The sequence below is a fragment of the Leuciscus leuciscus genome (assembly GCF_965113295.1).
Source record: "Leuciscus leuciscus genome assembly, chromosome: 24".
Classification (NCBI taxonomy): Eukaryota; Metazoa; Chordata; class Actinopteri; order Cypriniformes; family Leuciscidae; genus Leuciscus; species Leuciscus leuciscus.
In genome coordinates, this window is record NC_138723.1 from 12,114,179 (window position 1) to 12,134,670 (window position 20,492).

The 20,492-nt window shown below is 36.9% G+C and overlaps 1 protein-coding gene across 3 annotated transcripts in view; it reads left to right on the forward strand.

Annotated features, from left to right (window-relative positions):
• The window catches only part of kcnn2 (potassium calcium-activated channel subfamily N member 2), a 39,778-nt gene that overhangs the window by 17,223 nt on the left and 2,063 nt on the right, over positions 1 to 20,492 (forward strand). Inside the window, exons 3-7 of one of the 3 annotated variants that reach the window (XM_082158406.1) lie at positions 734 to 1,152; positions 2,234 to 2,375; positions 2,450 to 2,560; positions 4,306 to 4,433; positions 18,415 to 18,484. In XM_082158406.1, coding sequence (XP_082014532.1) covers positions 734 to 1,152; positions 2,234 to 2,375; positions 2,450 to 2,560; positions 4,306 to 4,433; positions 18,415 to 18,484 — 870 coding nt within the window. Of the gene's footprint in view, positions 1 to 733; positions 1,153 to 2,233; positions 2,376 to 2,449; positions 2,561 to 4,305; positions 4,434 to 13,025; positions 13,046 to 18,414; positions 18,485 to 20,492 lie in introns of those variants that run through there. The other 2 variants (XM_082158405.1, XM_082158404.1) reach the window with 2 other exon arrangements.

Here is a 20,492-nt window from a genome sequence, read left to right on the forward strand (position 1 = left end):
TGTGACTTATATCTGAGTGAAACGGCTTCTCAAACAAGAACAAATAAAGGGTGGGACTTGATTTTGTCCATGGGGAATTGATTAGATGGTTGTGGTTTGCTATTGGTTGATCTCATGTGAGTGACAGGTTGCCCCGCCCTCGTGCCAGTAAACACATCATCAGAGAAGAGAAGAGATGAGCTGCAAGCGGAAGGGGAAGTTTTAAGATTTTAAGATTTTTTTTTAATTATTTAAAAATTATTTGAAAATGGGAAAATACTTGAGGAAGCATGGCTGCTAAAAAAGTGAACAGTGAAATTTGCACTATTGAGAAGCAAACTTTTATATTATGGAAATATTTATGGGATTGGGAAGAAGGGGAAAGAGGGATATTCTATGTAGGAAGAGTAGAAAAAAGCAGTGTGGCTCCAGGGCCGCTGGTCAAATGGAGAGAAACCTGAGGGAAGCCTTTGAGCAACGCACCTTGGCAGAATCTGACAGGCCAAGGTTGAAAATACAGTCTAGTGGGGGAAATGATGTGCACTGAATAAATCCTTGCTGCTAAAGATACAATTACTTGAGGTGCAAAAATATTTGAGATATTTGTACTTATTTTCATAGAATTCTATAAAAAAAAAATCTATATTACATAATTATTATTTAAAAATTTAATTGAATTAGGTTTCTTACCCTTTACTTTTTTTTTTTCTGCTTCTACAGAGCTTTGCTTTAAAAAATGTTTTTCTCCAAATAGCTATTCATGGTGGACAACGCCGCAGACGACTGGAGGATAGCCATGACCTACGAGCGCATCTTCTTCATCTGTCTGGAGATCTTGGTGTGCGCCATACACCCCATCCCGGGCAACTACACCTTCACGTGGACGGCGCGGCTAGCCTTTTCTTACGCCCCTTCCAAGACGGACGCCGACGTGGATATCATCCTGTCCATTCCCATGTTTCTCCGTCTGTACCTCATTGCTCGCGTCATGCTGCTGCATAGCAAACTCTTTACCGATGCTTCGTCACGCAGTATCGGTGCCCTCAACAAGATAAACTTCAACACACGCTTTGTCATGAAGACCCTCATGACTATATGTCCCGGGACAGTCCTGCTGGTGTTCACCATTTCTCTGTGGATCATCGCCGCCTGGACTGTGAGGGCGTGCGAAAGGTGGACCACTTTGTTGCTCTGATAGTAGTTAATGAAAATCGGTTTTCATGAGGAGATTTTGATAAGATCTTTAAGTCAGACCTAAAATTGTATGAAAATAATTGTGTATATATATATATATATATATATACACACACACACACACACACACAAAATATATATATATATATATATATTATACAATTAATTATCATGACTTCATAAATTCAGTTCAGAAATGAGATCAATTGTGTGTGTATATATATATATATATATATATATATATATAGATAGATACATATACACATATACACACACACACACACACTGAAATATTAAATATTATTATAATTAAATAATACATATTCATTATATACAATTGTACAGTAGTAATAATTCACAGTTACTAGGTTTTACTTTATACACACACACACACACACACACACACACACACACACACACATATATTAACTACAATTATTATCATTATCATGTTGTGATTAACATAGGTGACCTTTTTGGAATACACACTCACAATTACATATTAATATATATTTGTACAAAAAATTATAATTCATAGTTACTTGGTGATTTTTGGGGAAATGAATAATATATCAAGTTTTTCCTTTTATATTCCTATATTAACTATAAAATTATCATGAATTCATGTTTCATTATATACAATTGTAATAATTCACAGTTACTAGGTGATTTTTACAAACTGAGATCTAAGTATCAAAATGTATGATTTCAGAGAAAAACGATACTGTGCCTTTTTCTCAACCTGTTAAACCCTATGGAGTATCACATCTCTCACGTTGCAGACCGGTGTGCTGCGAAACCTTTTAAACGCCCGTTAAATAGCTTTGGAAACTGAGTCAATTGTGTCCCAACAGTCTAGATCTCTCAATTAGCCAATTAAGTATTAGCTTACAGCAACAACAGCATGTCCAATACTCTGTAGTGGAGTCAACACTACTTACATCTATAATACCAGACAAATTAGATACATTTTCATGGCTGATTGATTAACTTACTAATAAGTCAGTCAATGTATAGTAACTGTAGCTGTTTTTCTAATATGTCATTTAACATTTACTAGATACCATGACAACATGGATGTAACAAGCAATTTCCTTGGAGCCATGTGGTTGATCTCAATAACTTTTCTAACGATTGGATATGGAGATATGGTTCCTAATACATACTGTGGGAAAGGGGTCTGTCTCCTCACCGGCATCATGGTAAGTGGCGTATATCTGCGTAACACGCCTTTTGTTTTTGACTGAGTGCTTAAGGCTGGTGTTTGTTTTGTCAGGGTGCCGGATGCACTGCTTTGGTGGTCGCTGTGGTCGCAAAAAAACTGGAATTAACCAAAGCCGAAAAACATGTACATAACTTTATGATGGACACCCAGCTGACAAAAAGGGTAAGTCTGAAATCCCGAATCTTAGCCTTGTGGCGACTTATGTCACAGTTTATTCTTAATCCCCGCAAACCTGTGAAAATAATATCCAGCTTATGCAAAGTGGAAAATAAGATGCATTTATTAAATATAAACAAAATGTGTGAATTCATTTAATGTGACACTCTGCTCAAAATAAACAAATTCAATATATAGTTGATTTATAAGCTTTTTGAGAAGAAAATCATCAGTAATAATGTTTGGCCTGACAGAAATATGAGAAATAGGCTGGACATGTCAAGAAATAGGCTAAATATTCAAGGTTTCAATCTTCAAACATGGCTTACTTGGTTAGCCGGATAAGCTTCTTAACATGAACTAGATATAAACCAAAGTTTTGAGTTCTCTGGACCAAATTGAAAGATTAGTCAATTAAACTAACAGAGGATTAATCCTAATGCTGTGCCAATAGAGGGCAACTGTGGCCGTCCACTTTTCCAGCTGCCTTGCTTCCATTAGGGATTTCAAAAAGATTTTTTATAAAAATGTATGAAAGTTATAAGCCTTGAACCAAACCAACCAGCTATGAGGTGAATGACAACAATATACACTTTGATTTGAAGCAAAAAAGGCAAAAGTACAAGACTGTGTACTTTACAGCTTTAATGAGGGAAAGAACTACAGTCTCATGAAGCATTGCAAATATAAGGAAATATAGGCTGTGTCCGAAATGAGTTGGTACTTATTTTGAATAAGTAATTACTTCACTAAAAAAGTATGTTCTATATAGTATGAATGTGTGTAGTATGAATTTAATCCGGACATACTACATTCCCCTCGTTGTCATTATTTATCATGTGATCTACCAGCGTCAGTTGCGTCGCTTCACTGCCATTCACAAATCCTCTCCTGTGGCCTCATGGGATAGTAAAGTGTTCATGCACACTTCAGAATCTCGCCAGAAGTAGTAGGTCATCCAGGTAAGTTTTGCCTACTCTTTATGAGTACTGTTTCAGACATACTTCTTTTGTCACATACTGTTTTTCGCCTACTATAGAGTAGGTAAGTATGCGATTTCGGATGCAGCCATAGAGAAACTGACTTGTCATTTGCAGTGCCTCATGGGAGTGGGTGGACGCTAAAGAGTTCTTTAAAGAGGATTTGTTTGTCGTGATTCAGAACCATTGCAGAATCATGGGTAATGTAGTTTTTCCACGTTGAACACAATTATTGAAAAAAAAAAAGTTTGAGTAATGCAGGCTGATGGTTTCAACAAAAGCATATACAATTGATTAAAAACGTAGTAGGTCACAGTAGATCTATCTTTTTAATGGTTTAAAGTTATCGTTAAAAATCAGTTCCCCTATGGAGAAAACAAACACTCTACAGTGTTACCAAAAGGATTGTTTTCAAACAGGTTTCCCAAGCAGTTTCCTATATGCTATATGCTGGTAAAGCTGATGTTCTTGGTGAACCTTTATGGCACTTTTTTTTTTACATTTTTGCAGCTCCTGTCCCTGAGCCCCTGTCCCATTCACTTTTATTGCTTTAAAAAGAGCAGCTAGTTAGCTAACTCTAGTTATTTTGCTTGCTAGCAGCTAGTTAGCTTGTTTGATTGCTAGCAAGCTAACTATTCCAGTATGAATCCCAGGTTTACTCTATACTAAAACATATTATGCAAATCAAGTAAGCCACGTTCAAACATCAGGGCCCAGGACGCCTCAGAAGAACTGAGTGCTGAATGCTACAATGCTAACTCTCTCCCACAGGTGAAAAACACAGCTGCTAATGTTCTCAGGGAGACGTGGCTCATTTATAAAAACACCAAGCTGGTGAGGAAGATGGACCACGCCAAAGTCAGGAAACATCAACGAAAGTTCCTTCAAGCCATTCACCAGTAAGTCAGACCTCTGGAGAGCCTTGAGGACTTCTCGCTGTGTCTGTTTTTCAGTGAGAGTTAAACGCTTCCAGCTCTGAATTGTTTGACACCTGTAGCCCAGTGTAGGAGCCGCTGATAATGGATTCATTTTTGTCATGTTTGAATGGGTAAATCCGTTTGTACCGTATCTGTTTGGCTAATGTGAGATATTTAGTATCGCTCGTTTTATTGATGCTCTGCTCTTCCATTATAGAGTTAATTCAGCCACTAGTGAGGACACTTGCTCACTCTTGGTATTTATGAGCCATCTAAAAGGGGACGTAAGTGCCCTGTAAATGTCACACTCATCCAGTGACTGATTATTTGGCATACCCAAAAGGGAAAATGGTGATATAAAACCTCCTCATTTCAGGTGAAACCTTCTGGGTTTGTAGTTTCTTCACTATGTTTTATTTTCAGCCACTTCCAGAGATACTGGCTTGAAATTGTGGCCTTTAAAGTTGGGTTATAAAGCACTTTACCATGAGTCTTTACCACAGCAACACTCTTTTCTCAGAAATACAATGTGAAACATTAAAGGAAACATTACAAACCTTGTATTATGAGCCTCCACCAAACAGCTGAGATGCCCATTAATAGTAAAAGAGACTTCAGCATTCTGAATCGACTTCTATCTTTTACATGTACAAATCATCTAATTATTGAGAAATTATTCTAATAATATGGTGATTTTCAGTTTTTTGTGAAAACTGTGATGTAATATTATTTCTATTTTCTATTTTTTCAAGAGCACAGTATTATTTGAAATAGAAATCTTTTGCAACATCATAAGTCGTTACTGTCACTTTTGATCAATTTCATGCATCCTTGCTGAATAAAATTATTATTTTTAATCTTACTGATCCCAAAATACTTAAAGGTAATCTATAAAAACACAAAAAATTGTAACAAAAATGTTAACCTTTAGCGAATCTCAAAATGAATATCTATTTTTTCATGTAGTACATTATAATGTCGCGATGCCTAAATTGTATAAAACGATTGATATTAGCTTTTATTGTTTTGTTTAATTTATTTAGTCAAAATAGTGTGTAATCTAATATCCGCCATGTATCAACTATCGACCACGATTATCACCTATTAGACATTCGCTCTATTAGACAGAACTTCATTATCTCTTTCACTAATAATTGTTGTTACTAATACGTTTTTTAAACGGTGCTCACTCAAGGCTCAAAAAGGCACAGAACTAAGTGTCAATTGTCAAAAGGGTTAGTTCACCCAAAAATGAAAATTCTGTCAGTAATTACTCACCCTTATGTTGTTCCATGATCTTCGGAACACAAATTAAGATATTTTTGATGAAATCTGAGAGCTGTCTCACTCCTTCATAGGCTTCTATGTAATTTTATTCTGCCGCCCCAGAAAAGTTATTAAAGACATCGTTAAAATAGTCCAAGTGACTACAGTGGCTCAACCTTAAGTTTATCAAGCGACGATAATTATTTTTGTGCGCAAACTACCCCCTCCCAAAAAAAACTACTTTATTTAACTATTAATTTTCTTCTGTGTGGGCCTCTGAGTGAGTTCACGCTCACGATCATTTGATGGGAAAGTGTGAAAGGTAAGCCATTCCTTTTGCGGCACTGGTAAGGCACTTTTACGTTTTCTCGTTGGTTTCTCACGATTCGGACATCCAGGAAATGCACACTTTAGAACCATTTTAAACACGACATCGAGACCCATCTGCGTCATCTTCTCAGTTCTCGCGCATGCGTCGTGGCGCTCTCGTGAACTCACATCAGAGGCCCACACAGAAGAAAATTAAAAGTTGAATAAAGTCGTTATTTTAGTAACGCCCCCCAAAAGTATTTTAGTCGCTTGATAAACTTGAGGTTGAGCCACTGTAGTCACTTTGTGTTCCGAAGATGAATGAAAGTCTTACGGGGTTAGAACAACATGAGTGCGAGTAATTACTGACACAATTTTCATTTTTGGGTGAAAACCCTTTAAGCCTAGTTCAAAAATCTTTTTCAGAATTATATCATAATTCAAAAAGTGCTCTACCAAAATGTGTTAAAAGGTTGAAATGATCAGGAGACACTCTTCAACAAGACCTAAGGAAATACTGTAATTGAACTGAGCTGAATTTAGGTGTATATCTCAAAGCAACAGTATCAAAGCAGTGAATGGCTTTGAAGTCCATGGCTAGCGCTGTTATTGTGGGCCGTGTAAGCTAATATTGAATAAGAAGCATCTCTAAAGCAACTGGAAACCATGACGGATGTGGAGAGCACATCCTATCGTCCTTTACTCCTGTTTCACTATTCATGAAGGTGTCAAGGGACAAGTTTCACCGCCTTTCATTTTAGGGTTCTGTCAGACTCTCTTCCTTTCTCTCTTTTCTCTCCTCATTTAAACTTTATTCATCACTCTGTCCCACTTTTCAACTGCATGACATTAGCGTTGTGACCAGTTTAATGCTAGCTATTAAGTAAAGATTAAAATTTTTCAGTGATAAGATTTATTTGTCCTGTTAAGCTTTGAAATGTGTGGTCGGCATTTTGAGCTTGAGGGGAAACGTTTCACGCATTTAGATGAGATTATTGAATCCCTTCTGTTTGTTTTGTCTCGCACTGGTCCTTATAATTACCTAAATCAACCATGCTGCTCATAAAGACAAATATTCATTATTGAAAGATGTTCTTTCCGCATAATTAGCTAAATCGGAAAAACTGAATGTACAAGGCAAACTGTGCTTAAATAACAACTCTGAAATAAGACTGCGCTGTTTATCTTTCAATCTGTTTAGGTTGGTTCACACAGAATGCGTTTTTGTTGTTAAAAATGCGAGACACAGTGAGTGGCATGTAAAAAAGCACAAGGGGCCCTATTTTAACGATCTGAAACGCAAGTGTCAAGTGCAAAGCGCAAGTAACTTTGTGGGCGGGTCTTGGGCGCTGTTGCTATTTTCCCGGCGGGATAAATGCCTCTTGCGCCCGGCGCAAATCTAAAAGGGGTTGGTCTGAAGTAGCTTCATTATTCATAGGTGTGGTTTGGGCGTAACGTGAAATAAACCAATCAGAGCGACATCTCACATTCCCTTTAAGAGCAGGCGCGCTTGTTCTAAAGCGGATTCCTATTATAACGGCGGATTTGCCAGGCGCGCGCCAGGAGCGGTTCACAGCCGAGGAGACCGACGTTCTCGTCAGGGACATTGGGGATGGAGAAACCCACCCAAATTAACTTCGGTTAAACAGGCGTATGATAATTTGGGTAAATGTGTAAGTTAGATGTATGCTTTTATAATAAATTGTCTGTCTGTCTATCTATCTATCATCTATCTATCTATCTATCTATCGTAATAATGTATGATTTGCAAAAATGAAAACTGCTGCTTCTGTGTAGATGAGAGAATCAAGTGCGCGTTGTGCACACGCTACATTGATTATGGCCAAGCATGCACCCTTAAAATAGCATATGAATAACATGCGCAATGCGCCACTGACTTTAAACTATTTTTTCCTGGTTAGTGGCGAAATTGTTTTCTAAACCTGCAAAATAGCATGAAGGAACGTTTGCACCGGAACACGCCTCCTCTTTGCGCTGAACCGCCCCCGGGAGCGCAAGTGTATTTCTTAGTTAACCGACGTGCTTCCGTGGAGGGAAAAGTCTGCTTTGCGCGGGTGCAAAATAGGAATGATACATGCGTCGGTGTACAAAGTCAATTGCGCTGGGCCCAAGATAGGGCCCAAGGTCTAGAAACGCATTATTAAAAAGTTGAACTTCTTTTAACTTTATTGCTAGATTTTTTAGAATGGCGTGTCATGCATGACATGCTGCAAAAGACGTGAGCACGTTTAGCATCTATCTATCTATCTATCTATCTATCTATCTATCTATCTATCTATCTATCTATCTATCTATCTATCTATCTATCTATCTATCTATCTATCTATCTATCTGTCTGTCTGTCTGTCTATTTGTCTGTTTGTCTGTCTGTCTGTCTGTCTGTCTGTCTGTCTGTCTGTCTGTCTGTCTATTTGTCTGTCTGTCTATCTGTCTGTCTATCATTCTGTCTGTCTATTTGTCTGTTTGTCTGTTTGTTTGTCTATCTGGGTCTGTCTATCTGTTTGTTTGTCTGTCTGTCTGTCTGTCTGTCTGTCTGTCTGTCTGTCTGTCTGTCTGTCTGTCTATTTGTCTGGTTGTCTATCTGTTTGTTTGTCTGTCTGTCTGTCTGTCTATCTGTCTGTCATTCTGTCTGTCTGTCTATCTGTCTGTCTGTCTGTCTGGGTCTGTCTATCTGTTTGTTTGTCTGTCTGTCTGTCTGTCTATTTGTCTGGTTGTCTATCTGTTTGTTTGTCTGTCTGTCTATCTGTCTGTCATTCTGTCTGTCTGTCTATCTGTCTGTCTGTCTGTCTGGGTCTGTCTATCTGTTTGTTTGTCTGTCTGTCTGTCTGTCTGTCTGTCTGTCTATTTGTCTGGTTGTCTATCTGTTTGTTTGTCTGTCTGTCTGTCTGTCTGTCTGTCTATCTGTCTGTCATTCTGTCTGTCTATCTGTCTGTCTGTCTGTCTGTCTGGGTCTGTCTATCTGTTTGTTTGTCTGTCTGTCTGTCTGTCTGTCTATTTGTCTGGTTGTCTATCTGTTTGTTTGTTTGTCTGTCTGTCTGTCTGTCTGTCTATCTGTCAGTCTGTCTGTCTGTCTGTCTGTCTGTCTGTCTATTTGTCTGGTTGTCTATCTGTTTGTTTGTCTGTCTGTCTGTCTGTCTGTCTATCTGTCTGTCATTCTGTCTGTCTGTCTGTCTGTTTATCTGTCTGTCTGGGTCTGTCTGTCTATCTGTTTGTCTGTTTATCTATCTATCTGTCTATCTATCTATCTGTCTATCTGTTTGTCTATCTGTCTGTCTGTCTGTCTGTCTCTGACTGTCTCTCTGTTTGTCTATCTGTCTATCTGTTTGTTTTTCTATCTATGTATCTATCTATGTATCTATCTATGTATCTATCTATCTATCTGTTTGTTTCTGTCCATCTGACTGTCTTTCTGTTTGTCTGTTTGTTTGTTTGTTTGTCTATCTATCTATCTATCTATCTATCTATCTATCTATCTATCTATCTATCTATCTATCTATCTATCTATCTATCTATCTATCTATCTATCTATCTATCTATCTATCTATCTATCTATCTATCTATATAGTAGTAGTAGTAGTAGGACTTTATTATTCAGCCTTAGCTGAAAATTGGTCTTTGGTCTCGCCATACAATCACAAAACAATTAACAATACACAAATATACATCAAAAATTAAAATATTCACATTTCATTCCTCTTATTCAAAAGACTTATTGCTATCTATCTATCTATCTATCTATCTATCTATCTATCTATCTATCTATCTATCTATCTATCTATCTATCTATCTATCTATCTATCTATCTATCTATCTATCTATCTATCTATCTATCTATCTATCTATCTAGTGTATTATCCCCCCCCCCCACACACACACACAAAAATCCATTCATTATTTCTGCCAGCCCACACTAACCGGATCTAAACTAGAATGTCCTTACAACCACCTAGCAACAAGCCAGAACCTCTAGCGACTCCCCAGATACCACATAGAAGACTTAGCAACCACCAGCTAGCCATTAGCAACCACTGCAAAATCACCTTGTTTCATTAATAATGATAGAGACAATGTATTCAAACTTCTGATTTGTCTGCTCTGTTTCCCTCTTGCCACGAGATGGAATTAGACGCCGTCGGGCCATGGTTTGCGTGATACATCACAACTAATAACGCTGAGGGTAACGTCACACAATGTTCTGGCTCTTTTTATAGGTGCATGCATAGCTGAAAGAAAACAGGCTGAGATTGCTTGGAGCAGAGATGTTGGGAATACAGGCGAGTGGGCTAATGTTCAGTCAGCGCACATAAACCACAGGCTACTGCTCACACATGACACCACAGATTAATGGTCAATTTGCTCCCGGCTCTGTGAAAAACCATTAGTGTGTGCTTCTGTGTTTTTATGGTTGTATATGAGTTCACATGCCTTCATTTAGACTATATGTGAGCATCAATACGACCGTTCAGGTGTGCGCACACTCATCTTAACAGACCTTTGTGGTTTTCTATCTTCTACTTTAATTCGCTTCCCTTTTTCTGTTCAGTGTCCTTTATATTTGAAGAGCACCTGGCCCCGTTCCAGACGCATAAAGACAGGAAACTGCCATTGCAGGCCAAATCTAAAACTTCCCAGTTGGCCCTGTCTGCACTAATGGCTCCGGTGTGTGTCCTTTAACACGGAAATCATACAGTTTTGCATAATGAGGACGACTAGGATCGATTTCCACTGATCAAAGCCGTTCTTATCATGCATTAGTAAAAGGCTAGCGAGTCTAGTATAGCGCTGAAATTATCTTCAGGCTATCTTCGTGTCCTACACATGCCGAGGCCACACAGGAAATAAGGAGCACATCTTGTTTTTGGAGGTCTGTTTGTCCTTTGCTGTGGAAACAGGTGCCGAGCTGCGATAAGCAAATGCGCTGTTGATGGCACGTCACGATGAAGGTTGCGAGCGGTGGCTTTGGGGACGAGGAGAGAGCATCCACGTGTGCGCATACAGAGCGTGAGGAGAGGGGCAGGTGGTGGCGTGGGTGGTGCCAGCTGTATGCACCGCCTGCTGCGCCACCAACCCCCTGCTTTAATCTACAGTGGGGTCTTTAGGATCAGCACATTTGGGCCAGGGAGTCGCTAGCTAAATGAGCGGCACAAGACTGACACACAGCACATCTGCCGCTTTGATGGAGGTCAGGCGCAATCTGACACACTCCAGTAATAAGCTGCTGGTTTTTAAAGTGTCTTTTTATAAAAGATGATGTTAAAATATTTACTTTATGATTTAAGATAAAGATTGAGTGTCCAAAAAGTACAAACGTTATGGATTTGTGTGTCATCATCTACGTCAACCAATGCCGTGAGTTTGGGGCGGAAGGGGCCATTCACACAAAACATGCAGGGTAGTGAAATGAAGAAAAAGAAGTCTAGAGACGCATTTTTTAAAAGTATTACTTTGAACTTGAGTGCAAACACATCCGTCTAGTGCATACTTACATAGAAATACAATGGAAAAGTCATGCAGTGGAATCGCTGCTTTTAATTAGCTCCTAGCTAAACACCATTTTTCAGTAGCGCAAAAGTCTTTACTTTAACGGTGTAATGCTATGAATGCTATCCTTTTGTGGCAATGTCATTTTACAATGTCTTTCTTTTAATAGCCAGTTAATTGCTGCTGTTTGTAACAAATCACTTGCGTTTTTCGTGTACAGAGGACATAAGTAAAAACTTTGTATTATTCATGCCAGGCCAGTAGACGGCGATGTCACTTTGTAAAGAAACACTGCCTATAAGCTATGTTTCCGTCAACCTGTTTTTATGCAAATTTTAAAGTATCGCATCCAAAATGAGTGATGGAATTGCCTCATTTCGAAAGAAAAATTCCGTAATTCGCAAAAAAGTTTACACTCGCTTGAGGTGGTTTTTGACTTGTGCGAAAAAGAGTTAATGGGAATAATGCGAGATGGAAACGCATTTGCCGAATACATTCTGACATAGCGAACATTAAACCCACGTGACTAATCGGCCATCCTCATGATGCTGTTTTATTTACTGTTGGTTAATAGGTTACTAATACCACCATCATCCACTCGGACGCACCTAATTCGCATTTGTTTGTTTTTTGGTGAACTTTGAAAAAGATTTGCTTCATGATTGGACGAAAACCTGTCTATAGACTGAACACGTAATATGCATGACGTCACCGTTTTCACAAATTCAAGTTTTTGTAGTTTACACGGAGACAATAACGATATCGTTTTCAAAAACGTGCACTTTGAAACTCGTTTTCAAACGTTTGCGTTTTCAGGCTCCCCAAAACACCGTTGACGTGTAAATGAACGACCAAAACACATAAAAAGTTTTCCGTTTTAATCCGTGTTGTCTAAACGGCCCCTTATATTATGTAGAGTTTTTTGTTGTATCTAAATTTGTTTGTTAATGAGATCTGAGTTTCAATAGAAATACGGATAAAAGATGGAAAATTGCTGCAAGTGTGATTGACAAATGTGGTAAATTTACATAAAAATAAGTGAATCTAGCAATTTTACTGCGATTTAATGGGGTTTCATGGGTGAAAGTGAAAGTAGCTTTTGTAATTGTTTTAGTAGCTAACTACTTTTTTTAAAGGCTAGCTTTGAGTAGTTTGTAGTTTGGTAAGTTTAACAATGGCAGTCAGGGGCGGATCCGAAGGGAATGGTTTTGGAATCTTGTTCGGAAACACTCTTATTTCTGCTAATCCAGTTTGGTGCCACTAGTGCAAAAAAGATAATGCCGAAAAGGGCAAAAGCATGGACAATTGTGGATGTTGTGCTTGTGTTGGGATTTTGGGGACGTCAATATAAAAGTGTATCACCTGATGACTGTGTGATGATGGAGATTGCAGGGAGATCTGAACACAATAATCATGCCACATTTTAACTGTTGTGATAATTCATTTGTCTATTTTATGTTTCCTTTTTTTCCTGTTTGTGTCAACACAATGCAATAGAGCTCGAAAGTAAGTCTTCGCCTCACCTTTAGATACAGATCTGTTGTGTGCATGCAAATGAGAGCTTGTATTTCTATCTGATGAACTGAGAAGAAAACAAAATGTACACGCCCTCATTTGATAAGTGAAATTCATTCTCTAAACAAAATGTACAAATATTTTTGAAAAGTGCATCAGGCATTATTAAATCTTTTACTTACACATACTTTGAAAATAATTTGGATTCTTTTTTCAACAAGCGGAATATTAGAGACAATTAAGGACAATAAATGTAACTTTTTGACCACTTATTTAGGACAATTGCTAATTAGCAGAATCTTATTAAAACCTGTCAAGAACATAGCCAGGTTTTTTCTCTTAAAAAACAAACAAACTATAATTTATATATAGCTCACATTGCCTATTTTTAGGACCTTTTTTTTTGCGAAATAGTATTTTCATGGTGCTTAAGTATATTTTTTAAGCAAAAAAGGTCATTCTTATAAATATATATTAGTAAAATTATGAAATTATGTATATTATATTATATATATATATGTTAGTATTTATTGTACTAAAGTATATATAATTATATAATAATATTTAATATTGTCACAATGCAATATATCTTAATGGTCCTACAAAAACTAAATATTTTCTAAAAATAGATTTTATTAAAAAAAATTATTTTGGCCTGAATTGTGACCTGAAAATTTTGTGCAATTAGCATTTTAGGCATTTCTCAGCTGGACTGTCCTAAAACCAGAGCTGACAAACAAACTAAACCAGCTATACATTACCATTTTACTCAATGAATTCCAGTTATCAATGATAGAGGGTGTTTTCTTTCCATTGTTGCATGAATGTGATTATTTGGGACGTTTAATCAGACAGCCGCTGATTAAAACTAAAACTTGACTTTGCTTCCATGAGTCGAAGGATGACTGTTCCTGAAATGTTTCATTTACATCCTCTTTTGTTTCATACGGCCGTAAGCATCTTTGGGCTCATGGAATCCGAGTTGCTCCTGAAACATTTGTCTCCGCTTATCCCTCCCTCCTCCTCCTCAAACACCCCACCACCACCCCTTCATTTCCCAGTTGGATGACCGATAACAGTGCAGATGTTAGCGAGTCATAATGTGGATCGGCCGGCTGCTGAATTTTGCCAAGCACTGAATTATTTCGCGAAGCCTATGCAAGCGAGGCAAACGGGCATGAAGTTTGCTTCATCTGCACGACACTGCTATGAACGATTGCATTTGTTCACTGTATACAGAGCAGCATGTGGCGAATCAGACTGAGCGCAAGAAAACACACACACAGGGAGAAAGACACAGAAGCAGCTCAATGTCTCGGTGTGGGATTGTGCGAGCGAACAAGAGCTCTCGGACGCGAAGGTCAGCGGGTGCCCCAGGGAGCCTCTGGATGACTTTTATCCCAAAATGCTCTGCTCCCTTTGCCCCAGCAGGAGCTAATGTTCAGCACACAGAGAAAGAGCCTCATGAATGAAACTCGGTTCAGCGTGCAGGCTACCGCTTTTCTCTAATGTACCCTGTGATGTCAAAAGCGGATCCTTGCCAAATGCATTAGAACAATAGACATATAAATGTGATGCAAAGCCCTCCAAATAAATTAGATTTAGTTGTATATGCTTTGAAAAGCTTTTCATGTCAAATCTGGTTCCTCTCTCTCTAAACGCTATCGGTCATCCAACTGTAAAATGAACGTAATGGAGCCATTTTCTCAAGACATACTTACAATATTTCAACAATTGGAATTTAAAAGCAATTATGTTTGTGTAGATGAAGTGCCTGGATTCCCCATTTCTGTGGGAATGTCCCAGTCATATTTCACCACAAAAAAAAAAAAAAAAATTGTTTACTTAAAGAAAGTTCTAATTATTTTAGGACCATTAATATTTTGACATTATTTTCATGACAGGCATTGCCATTTAAAATGGTGGTATTTATTGACTTTATTTTATGCTGATTAAAATAAAATAAAAATGTATAGTATTTTTTTCACACAAAATATATTATAATTTTTTTATTGTAAATTAAACAAAAAAAATTTCTTCATGCTGATTTAAACAGAAAATAATCTAAATTTTGTTTTGTTTACAATAGCTATTTTATATAATAATTATTTTAATGTAAAGCAAATTAAACAAAAAAAGTTACAGTATATTGATTGTTTATATCAGCTATTTTATTTAAAAAAATATTCTAATATAAATGAAATATTTATACATAAATAGAAAAACTATTTATAGTTATAATGGGAAATTCCCACACACACACACATATATATATATATATATATATATATATATATATATATATATATATATATATAACAAGGGGATGTATTAGAGTTGTTTTCTTTTTCACACAAATTGTTTATATTATAAAAACATTTGAATTCCACACAAATTAAACAAAATATATTATTGCCTTTATTACTTTAACTTTTATTTTGTTTACATGAATTACTTTTAGTATAACATTCTAATTGGTATAAATGTTTGCAAATTATTCATATATTTTATATAAATAAAAGTTATAGCCTATATATAGTTGAGAAAAATGGGAAAAACCAAAAGTAAGTTGAAGGACAGTATTACAATAATGAGAACTTAAGGGTAAGAAGTGATGAAAATGTCAAATCCAATCAATGTTAATGGTCCTAAAACCAGGGTTAATTTTCTGTATAATTCCTTGTTTATTCTTTTGACTAAGTGGTCAAATCTGATCTGGCCTTGTTCTTGTGTGATTCATTCAGTAATCTTTGGACAGACTCAGGACATGTTTTTCTGTTTTTCTGCTGTGTGAAGCTTGATTCGCGCCCTCCAGTGGTTGGCAGCAGAACTGCACTCTTTGTATCAGTATATATTACCCTCTTAATGCTGCTCTCCTGGGTGGAAGTTGCTACATCTGGGCCAAACACCTTCCAGTCCCCGGAGGCCGCCCTTATTCTCTCCTCTCTGATCTGAACACAGTTTAATTAGAGAGTTTAACCCAGAGCTTAATGCGCCAGCCTACACAATGAATTGCGAAATTGTTGCTCTTTCTCAGCAATGATTACAAATATCTCCAGCTGTGATTCAATCCCTTTCCCCTAGAACGGAGAACAGCTTTCTTGTGTTTCTCCCTTGTGATTGCGGAAACATACAAACCGCAGTTTATGTGTGTTACATGCCCTTGAGAACGAGAGAAGAAAGCACTTAATGTATAGTGAAGATAAGTAGCTCCTATGAAACCTAATTAAATGGAGTACATGAATAATTAATGCTAGTAGTATGGATTTGAGTGAGAGGGTTGGTTTACAAAGCTGTGTGATGTAGTGTTCAGTTCTTAGAGGCTATTTATCTCCGCTTCTTTACAGTTCACAGTGATCAGTTTATAATATAGCGAAACCATTATTCAACAGGATTCATAGTCGTTAGTTTAAAGCAATGTTCCAGGTTCAAAACAATTTACACTCTATGGACATGCTGTCAAGTATCACCAAAAAAAAATTAGACTATTCTTCAGTTTGTAAATTTTTTTTAAAAAATACTGCATTTAACGCACTTACAATGGAAGTCTATGGGGCTAGGCGTTCAGAAGGGTTTAAAAGCAGAATGTGAAGCTCATATTTTTGTTAAAGCACTCATATTAAAGGGATAGTTCAACCAAAAATGAAAATTGTCCCATGATTTACTAACCCTCAAGCCATCCTAGGTGTAGGACTTTCTTCTTTCAGCCAAACGTCGGGTCAGAGGTCACTCTTCTGCCGTAACCGACTTGCGCACGGCCGTAACTGGAAGCCAGTTATTCTACATTATAAAGTTATAGCTTATAGATATTTTTCTTACAAAAGCGCATCACTTTGCTTCAGAAAGCCTTTATTAACCCCCTGAAGTCGTATAGATTACTTTTATGATGGATTGAATCGGATGTTCAAATCTTCAAATCTTATAAAGCTTGGAAGAGCCAGGATATTTTTAAATATAAATATGGCTGAAAGAAAAAAGTCATATACTCCTATGGCTTAAGGGTGAGTAAATTATGGGATCCTTTACATTTTTGTTCATTTTCTAACTCTTTAATTCTTCTGTAAAAAAAAATGTATTTGACCTACAACGTTTATAAATCATCCTTTAAGTGAAGTACCAGCTTATTTCTCGTACAAGCAATTTCACATAAGACAATGTTCTTTGTCTGTAAGCATGCCTGTAACATAACATAACTTAAAGGGGTCATGACATGAGAAATCAAATTTGCCTTGTCTTTTTAACATATACGCAATGACATTAACCAATCATAACAGTGGCCATACCAAGCCTTAAAGAAGCCTCCCCTTAAAAACAGATCATTTCAGACAGAAGGTCAGTATGAATATATATATATATATATATATAAATATTATTATTATTTTTATATAAAAAACAACAACAACAATGTTATTAGCATTATAAGGGAACATCAAAGAACATATTAAAATAATTTAAAAAATCCATGTCATGACCCCTTTAATAAATAAATGAAGATTTCAGATGCAAAAGCCTCTAGGTGCCATCTGAAATTTTCTTCTGGAAAGATCATTTTTATCAAGTAAGTATATATAAGTTCAGTACTTTTACTTAAATGACAATTAATAGGTCATTTTCAATGGCATTTAAGTGAAATTACTGAACTGATAAAAAATGATCTTTCCAGAAGAAAATTTCAGATGGCACTTCGAGGCTTTTGCATCTGAACTTTTCAAATGTAAATATGTTTGAATGTTGTGTTTCATACCCTTACACATTTAATTTGAATGTTAGTCGGTTCACTGGTTGTACGTAGTCATGAAATAATGAATATAACTGTGTATAGATGAAGTCAGTAAGCGATTTTATCACAATACAGTTGTTTTAACTTGTTTAAAGTTTAATACACTGTATATTTAAACATTTATTGCCCGACCCCATAGACTTCTACCATAAGTGTATTACTGTTATTTCAAACTAAACTCTAAATATCTTCTTAGGACCAGAAGTGACTGGTTTGTCTTGTAAATTTTGTAAGTTTTTGTAAGTAATTTAAGTAAATTCTGTAATATTTTTTGATAGGTTTTTAATATATAATGTATCCCTATGTCACTAATAACCAGAAAGTCTCTCATCAGAGCTTTGTTCCTGTAAGAGGTGTGGAAAAGAATATCCCTCATAAATTGGAGAGACCTTCCGCGCCCACAGCCTCTTCCCTCTGAAGTTTTGACTTGCATGCGCCTCAGTCCTCCTTCAATCCCTGCATTCTCTCCTCATGTCTTGTGCATGTCCTAGGAGTGCTTCTGAAATGTGTGGCTTGTGAATGGAGAACCTGTCAAAAGATTTGTGTACTGACCGCTTGCCACTATTGGGCTCTGAATGGTCTTGTGTTCAGATTAAGAAGTGTAAAAATGGAGCAACGCAAGCTGAATGACCAAGCAAACTCTCTAGTGGACCTTGCAAAGGTAAGATAATGAGTTGAATGTCTGACTAATGCATGATGGGAAAATAGGAGGTCCGTTTTTTGTTTTAGCACAAATTCCAAAGCGCACATATATTGTAAGTCTACAGGTGTCAAATGAACAGACGTGATTTTTAAATTTGTTTAATTCTTTACGTTTCATCTACAATATGGTTTTCGGATATGGTGCAGATAATTTGTTTCCTTACAAAGAGCAACTAAGCATATGGTTGATGTTTGTTAATTTATTCTTTTTCCTTCACGAAACATTCTCACATTGGCTTTTGTTATTTATTTCCCTCTTTCTACGCACAATACATCATGCTGCTTAATGGTCTGGAAAAGCTTTCATCTCCTGAGAGAAAAAAAGAATAACTGATGAGACACCTGAGATGTTAAAACAGCCTGATAAATTTGAAGCACTGCATTTGCACTTCCCTTATGGCCATATTTTAGACGGGCTTAAGAGCGAGCCTTGGGGAACACCAGGCTTGCTGCCAGCCTGACTCTGCAGAACCCACAGAAACCTGGGAAAGGGATACACTTGAGATCTGATGAGTCAGCTGGAACAGCCTCTCGCACGAGCACACACGCCGAAGCTGTGACATTCAAACATCCGCAGTGGTCATATCCTAGCAACCTCTGTCTGGGCTTTGCCGTGAGAGTCATTAGTTAGTGTTACCCAATTACCCTCCTGTCCCGCACCTCCCAAAGAAACCGGAGAGGGTGACATTGAGGTGGAGCGTGATATGACTCATACTGGTTTCAGCCTCCTTTTATCATTGCTGTAATTGCCTCTCACCATAAGAGGGCGGTATAACATTAATCATGGCAGCAGCTGCTCCCAGTGGCAATGAATCCTATAATGCAGCTTAAAATAACTTAAGCAGCTGCAGTGCTTCTGCAACCTTCAGACAGCACAGACCCAGATACGTCTGCAACTTCTGTGACCCGTTTTTTATTATTTTTCAAGTTCTTCTATTTCATTTTTAGTTTTTCTTTAGAAATGTCTTTAGAAATGTAATATGAAGGCAGTTTGTTCATATTTAGTGGTGTCTGCTAAGGCTAGTGTCACTGTGGTGAGGGATTTAAACAAACCTCTAAGCCAAAGTATTAAACTTCGTTGCATAACTTGTCACACACTGTCTGCTACAGACATGAATTGTGCTTCAAATCATGTGGCTTTTTGAGAAAAGGTGTGATGTTACTTTTCTAAGCCATCAGCCTAATGAGTTTTACCTGGTGGATAATAGAAGAGAAAAAAAATCACATTTAATTAAATTAAAGGAGGGAGCTGAGCCATATCTAGAGACCGGAATATCAGTGTTATACTCTTTTGATTTATGTCAGTAAGCAGCCACCCAGAATACCGTACTAGCAAATGCACAGAGCTCCCTAGCAACTACATAACAATGTGCTAAAAATAGAGAGACCACCTTTGTAGAGATTGACTGATATTGCTTTTTTAAGACTGATGATAGCGATTTATTTTTTAAACATATGAAAACCGATATGCTGTTTTTTATTGTTGTTTTATTTATGCTTTTTGGCATAACTAAATGAGCATTAGACTACAACAAGCAATATGCATTTTGAATAATTACTGTTGTTGTTAAGCTACACATTTCTAATTCGAGGCAAAATGGCTGTTACTCAAAAGGACGTGTAATTATCCAAATAATACATTAAATAAGTTACTTTATCTGTGAATTCTCTGGTTAGTTCCTTTTTTCCCCATCAAATGTTGCCTTTTATTGTTTGACTCAATATTTTTAAAATATCAAGCATTATGCATTGCTAATATTTGGACTTTTGTCAGTTTTTTTTTTGTTTTTTTTGATATTCAGACTTTTGTGAATATTGGTAAACATTGGTTTACCAATGGTTCATTGACCGATAACTGGCATCGTAACAATTATTTATTTATTTTTACCAATATTCACAAGTCTGAGTAGTTAGCTAGTAGTAGCTAGTTTTATAATACCAGGCTATTCGACCAATCTTTTATGAAT